At 37.9% G+C, this 6984-nt stretch overlaps 1 protein-coding gene across 1 annotated transcript in view; it reads left to right on the top strand.

The window, feature by feature from the left end:
• LOC125036016 (medium-chain acyl-CoA ligase ACSF2, mitochondrial-like) overlaps nt 1-6198 on the top strand; it is a 10914-nt gene extending 4716 nt beyond the window's left edge. The window contains exons 5-14 of the mRNA XM_047628370.1: nt 1097-1216; nt 1605-1722; nt 2351-2446; nt 2633-2781; nt 3097-3265; nt 3503-3610; nt 4235-4383; nt 4963-5104; nt 5351-5461; nt 5838-6198. Of these exons, the coding sequence (XP_047484326.1) occupies nt 1097-1216; nt 1605-1722; nt 2351-2446; nt 2633-2781; nt 3097-3265; nt 3503-3610; nt 4235-4383; nt 4963-5104; nt 5351-5461; nt 5838-5963 (1288 nt within the window). The 3' untranslated portion in view covers nt 5964-6198. The remainder of the gene's footprint in view (nt 1-1096; nt 1217-1604; nt 1723-2350; nt 2447-2632; nt 2782-3096; nt 3266-3502; nt 3611-4234; nt 4384-4962; nt 5105-5350; nt 5462-5837) is intronic.
• The last annotated feature ends 786 nt before the right edge of the window (nt 6199-6984 follow it).

The raw sequence follows: 6984 nt of genomic DNA, 5'->3' as shown, positions 1-6984 counted from the left end.
TAGAGAGGGGGGTAGTAGAAGGACGGGGGCATGTGGAAGAGGGAGTAGTGTTGAGGGAGGTAGTGTTATGGGGAGGTGGACAATAAGGTTGTAAGGTAGTATAGGGGAGGATGGGGTAGTTGATGAAGAAGGTTGTGGGGGTATAGTTGTTGAAGTTGAGCATGTTGGGAGTAGAAATGTCTCCTGGGGTGTTGATTAGGGTGGATACTGTACTAGTCGGCATTGTATTAGTTGTAGTGTTCAGAGCCGTGGTCAAAGGAGAGCCTGGGGTCAGGGAATCGGGCGAGTTTGAATTGGTGGAGCTATTTGATGAAGAGGCAAGCCTCATTGCCTCTAATAATGGTATGGTTAATGGTTAATGGTTAATGGTTATTCATTGTTGGCCATGATAAGCCTGGAGTATGTTGGGGAGAGAAACGGTCCACCCCTCAGGGTCGCTTGAGGGGTAAAGGCTAGACAACTAAAGCAGGGGAATACCGTGCCCATGGCTCCCTCAGGCCGTTCAGGACTGGCACAAAGTCAGCCTTTCATCCTTTCAGCACGGCTCTCACACCTTAGGAAGTGGATAGTAGAAGGGGTTGGTGAAGGGACAGAAAGGAAAAAGTAGGAGGGGGAAAAAAAGACCATGCAAAATTTGTTGAGTCGAGGGCTGAGTCCCAAGGTTGGGGAGTTCCCCAGCATTGGGTCCCAGTCTCCGCCTCCTAAGCCCCCCCCCCCCCCCCCACGACAACAACGGGCAAGGGATTGAGTGGGTAAGTATAACGTATATTTCATGAGTAAATGGTAAAAATTTACAAATCAAAGGAATCCTCGATAGCGTCGAATCATCAAGAATAATTTCCATTAAAAAAAGAAAAAGAAAATGAATGTGCCAGTGTTATACTTCACTGTTATTTTTACTTTTGTACTGTGTCAATGATCTGTTTTACGCGTCATTATTATTTTCTTGTCCGTTGTTATTATTTTCGTATTTTTTATATTATGTACTTATTATGTTTTATTTTATCAGTCATTATTATCTTCTTATTGTGCCATTGTTTCATTCTATATGTGAACATACGTTACAGTGTCTGTATTTTGTTCATGTTCCTCCCAGTTACTACAAGATGCTGTGCGCCGTGGCCCCTGAACTGCCTTCCTCCGCGCCGGGTGACCTAAGTAGTGCCGCGCTTCCCCATCTCAAGAAAGTGTTTATCTGTTCTCAAGACAAGCTAAGGTGAGATATGTCTTGAGATTTAAGGGTTTATTTGAAAGAATAAAGTTTTGTGTGAGTTTTAGTAACGCTTGTGAATACATGTTGAATATGCGTGAGAAAGGCCTACGTGCGTTATATAGTTGTTTTGTACATTTTATTATTATTATTATTATTATTATTATTATTATTATTATTATTATTATTATTATCATTATTATTATTATTATTATTATTATTATTTTATTATTATTATTACTATTATTATTATTATTATTATTATTATTATTATTATTATTATACCTCCGACTTTCGTGCGAAGTTTTGACAATTACTATAGCCTAAATATATCTGACTAGTTTCCTGTCAACCACAAGAGTTTATAAATCAACTTTACAATGTCAATTTTCAGTGGCACCTTCAGATTTGAAGATCTTTACGGAGCTGGGGAAAGTTCGCATCGAAAAAGGGTTGATGAACTGTCTTCCAAGATCCAGTTTGATTCAGCCTGTAACATTCAATTTACATCCGTGAGTACTTATGGTTGCTTTAATAAATCGGTTTCTCGTACAAAAATAAATTGATGTAGTTTATAGCAGCTGCCAAATGTTTTAATTGAAAAGTTCTATTTGAGTTCGGTATGTTCAGATCATCCAAATACCTGTTACAGCCTATTTGCTCATACAATTCCCACACTGGAGACCGCAAACAAGTATTTGGATGGTTTACTTAAGATTTACTTGTGATTTCGTCTCTGCCAATCACCCACTTTCCAAACGCGTGGATTGGGACACGATTTTGTGGACAAATACTAAAATTGAAGGCACAGGACTAGATATGGCTTATGCTTCATTTCAGTAATATAATACTTAATGTTTGATATTAAGTTTTCGTTTTCGGATTTTTTATTAACAAATTTGATTAAAATATTTTCTATACCAAAAAGAAAAAAATAGACATATAAGAAGGTAAAAGGTTTCGAACAGCATATTTTATTTTGTATGTATTTTTGTATACCACTAAAACTTGTTCTTCTGCATGTACTTTATAATATTACATTTACTTCTGTATTTAGACAGCCATGCATGACGTCTTAATTACGCGATTTTGTACATTTTATATTGTTAAAGATGACTATAGCTAAACAATCTATTTCAGGGAACGACCGGTTTGCCCAAAGGAGCTGTTTTGTCTCATCACATGCTGGTGAACAACGCCTATTCTATCGGGAGCCGCATCGAATATGCAAAAAAGGTGGAATCGTGTTTATCTCCCTGTTGTGTTTAAAGCTGGACGGGGATGGCGCTTGTTTCCTTAAAAAGAGTAAATAAATAATATAAAGATGAGTTGATAAACGAAATGCACATATTGCGTCATCATATGATAATCATAGAAGCTATGATTAAAAGAAGACTTAACCGGGTGATTTAATGATTTCAGCCTCATCGCATATGTATTTCGGTGCCTTTATATCACTGTTTTGGCTGCGTCGGTGGCACCCTCTGCGGCATGCTGTATGGGGCGACCTCTGTCCTTCCCAGTGCCGGCTTTGACCCCGATGCCATTGTCAAGACACTCGAAAAGGAAAAGTTAGTGCGGATTTTGTTTTTAAATCAGTTCCAGATGCTCCTCCAAAAAAAGGAAACAAAATGGAGGAAATTATTAGAGATGAATTTGCTTGACCCTTTTTGTTATCCAAAATGTTCGCGCATATTCCTTCCATCGCTAATACTAAAAAAAAGTAACGTGTACAAATCTGAAATGAAACAGAGACATAAGGATTAAAAGAATCAGAATAGACACATCAGACGAGGAGTTTAGTCAGGACTCGAAACGTTACAGCTTTCTTGCTTCTTTTATTTTTTATAAGCAATTATAATGATAACGAATTCCTCTTCAAACAGAATCACCTCCTGCTACGGAACGCCCACGATGTTTGTCGACATTCTGAACTCTTTCCGCAAGAACCCGACGGATCTGAGCGCCATCTCGACGGGAATCATGGCAGGTGCTCCTTGTCCGCAGGAATTGGTGATGGCTGTCATGAACGACCTCAAGATGAAGGACTTTTTAGTGAGCATTGATACGTTATTGTCCTTTTTTTTCCGTTGAATATATTGGGGAGGTAAGGTGATGGCAATAAAGTGGCAAAATCCCATATATAACTGAGGCTATATGGGATACGATGATTATAATATCAATGCAGAATTAAGCCTCATGGCGTTAACGGTGAGAATGACAAATATAACAATTAACAGTGACGAAGATAACAGATGATATGGATGATAACATGACCCTCGTCCACTGCAGGTGATGTACGGGATGACCGAGACGAGTCCCGTGACCTTCCAGTGCTTTCCTTCAGATCCTCCTGAAGTCCGGTCGTCCACCATCGGTTACCCGTTAGACCACATTGAGGTATCGATTCATTATGGGTTAGTGATATATTCACCACATGAACATATCACAAAATAAAGTATTGATTCATTGCGAGTATGTGATATGTTTACCACACAGAGGTATCGGTTCTTTACGTGTATGTGAACCACCCCGTTTCGACTCGTGCCCTGTACTGTACTCTAATTTCACATACTTATACAAATAGAGACATAAGTACAGATATTAATATATTAAAATATTGTGGCATTACTAGATTAGATTCAACTTCTAACTTATATAATTTCATATTCGCCTCCTAGTGCATTTTCTTTTTCATTTACCAATATATTTATAACAAACAACATGAGATCAGCCGATTTCCCATTCCCTTCGGCAGTTGAAAGGTAGTCAAAATGTCCGGGGAGATCCTTATTATCATATTCCTTTATTTTCCTCGTGCATAGAGAAATATATAGGTACAGACATTACTGCATAAGAAAATGCGCCATTACTTTATTAGCTTCAATTTGTAAGTCATAAACTTTCACATTAACCTTATGTGTATATATATATTTTTTTCTTTCGTTCTTTCTTTTTTTTCATTTACCAAGAAATGTATAACAACCGAAGCCCGATCAGCTGATTCCCCTGTCTCTTCGGCAGGTGAAAGTGGTCGACGAGTCCGGGGAGATCGTGCGCACAGGAGAGGCGGGCGAACTGCTCATTAGAGGCTACTGCAACTTCCTCGGTTACTGGGACGACCCTGAGAAAACGAGGGAGATTATGACGCAGGATAGATGGTTGAGGACAGGGTTGGTATTTCTTGGTTTAATTGATAACTGTGGTATGGGAAGTGTTTTTTTCTTTATATCAAAACACCATATTCATGGTTAGTGTTTCGGGAAAAGATGGTGTCATACCCGACTGTCGGAACGTCAAATGTATTTCCAGTGGGGAAAATCTGACCCACTGGGGCGTTTAAAAATAAGACTGTTAGAGCATTGCCTTGAGAGAAAGGATTGTTTATTTCCACATAGATGTAGATATTCGGAAACGGATTTATTTGGATTGAACTGGGCCGCTTATTTTAACAAAATTTTCAGTATTTCAGCATAGTTTTGTTGCCTCCATGTACTCGTGTCCTTTTCAAAAGCTGCGGAAGTTTGTATAATGATAATGGTATTAATATAATGATTGATAATAGCAATGATGATGATAGTAATAGTGATTATAATGATGGTGATGATAACGATAACGGTGATAATAATAATAGTGATTATGAATATATAGATGACAACAATGATTACGAATATGAAAATGATTATGAGGCTAATGATAATAATGATAATTATGATAATGATGATAATAACGACGTACACTCAACGTCTCAGCGACCTCGCCCTGATCCAGCCTGACGGTTACGGCCAGATCATCGGCCGCATCAAAGACATGGTCATCCGCGGCGGAGAGAACATTTATCCGGCGGAAATTGAGAACTTCTTCATGGGTCACCCGGATGTGATTGAGGCGCAGGTTAGTCTTGTTTATAAATTTGTGTACTGTGGTGTTGAAAAAAATGGTATAGTTGGTTATTGTCTTTTGACTTGATAGCAAGGAGTTGATTCGAAGCCAAGGCATATGAAACTGGAGGTCTATCACCTTAATGACCGACCACTAGATAGCATAAAAGAGACCAATATGACCAAATTCCAGCTAGTATTACCTGAAATTGTCATGCCATTTTTCCCTCTGCAATTCGATCATCTCATTCGGACGCAGGTGTTCGGAGTGCCCGACGCCAGGATGGGAGAGGAGGTGGCGACTTGGATAAGAAAGGCCGAGGGTTCCAGCCTTTCGGACACGGAGCTTAGGGAATGGTGCAAAGGAAAGGTACGTGCTTCTTCGTTACTTATTTATGTATTTTATTGGCACTTGTACTCGGGAAATGCATATAATTTACTACGAAACAAGAGATAAACGGATGTATTTTGATCGATAGAAATCGGCATTCATGAATATGTATTCGACGGACTTAATATTTTCACATGCTCTTAAATAAAATACAAACGTTGCAGTTTATTGTGATAAATCTGGTGTCAGTGATGAGGACTGTGTGTTCGACTGACCTAGAATTGTACTTTTACTGAAGAATGCGAATTATTCATACCTGTACCAAAATAGAAACGAAAAAAATACTTCTTTTAGAACAAAATATTCAAATACATGTTTACAACTGTCTTAAAATATCCTTCTTTCGAAATTTCAGATCGCTCATTATAAAATACCGCGCTATATACTGTTTAAGGACGAGTTACCACGGACGGTCACGGGCAAGATACAGAAGTTCAAGATGCGGGAACAGACCATCGAGGAGCTGAACTTGAAGACGTAAAGTGTGTGTGTGTGTGTGTGTGTGTGTGTGTGTGTTCAAAATGCGAGGACAGACCATCGAGGAGCTGAACTTGAAGACGTAGAGGGATTTCTAAAAATGAGATCTTAAATGTTCTTTTACTTATTGAAAATTTGAGAGTACAGTATGAGATTATGATAGGGAATGTAAGTATGTCAGTGGTCATGCAAATGTATTCAAAATTAGCTTCATTGTCAAGACGAATTTACAATTTTTATTTGTGTTTTATTTATACCATTTTGTCTACACCCTATATTCATATTGGAATCTAAATCTCTGGTATATATAAGTGAGTGTGCATGTTATATTTTCCCCTGTGTCTAAAGCATCGTCTTAAAGTCTGTCCACTCGAGCAGCACGAACAGAGATGACGTCACGGACTGGGAAACTACTGGTAGTTTTATTACTGTTTTCTCGCCTGTGTCGTCACCTTTACTGTTATAGGCTCACATGTTTTACTAGGTTTATGGGTAGCAGTAGGCTTCATTTTTATTTTGTTGTTATCTTTATTATTGTAGATATTGTTATCTTGGTTACGTACTGTAGTTTAGTCAAGATAATAAGAACATATGAAAAAGAAATAAGTCATTTTGGAAAATACTGAAGTCACTATCTTAAAAGTTCATTGCTCACGTGTATATTTTCATCTGTATACTGAGACATACAAATCACATCTGCAACAAAATAAAAATGTGTTTCATCGCATTTCTCCCTAGCAAGAAATACAATAGCCTCTGCAAGCACAAAATGTTTTTTTTTTTCATATATAAACTTCTCGTTGATTATTTAATTTGAAGTTTAGCACAACAAACACATACATTACTTTGCTGTTGATATTGTTGTGTATACTATATATTGTTGCTTCATACTGAATAATATGATACTATAGATACTATATACATTATTGATGTGGTAGAGTTTCGTGACGTTAAACCGAAATCAAAGCTAAGACTGACATAAAAACAAAAACAAAAACACACAGCGACAAGAGAGCTATACAATC

This window comes from Penaeus chinensis, chromosome 20, assembly GCF_019202785.1.
Source record: "Penaeus chinensis breed Huanghai No. 1 chromosome 20, ASM1920278v2, whole genome shotgun sequence".
NCBI lineage: Eukaryota > Metazoa > Arthropoda > Malacostraca > Decapoda > Penaeidae > Penaeus > Penaeus chinensis.
The sequence above is the reverse complement of the archived record's forward strand: the minus strand, read 5'-3'. Positions and strand labels throughout refer to the sequence as shown.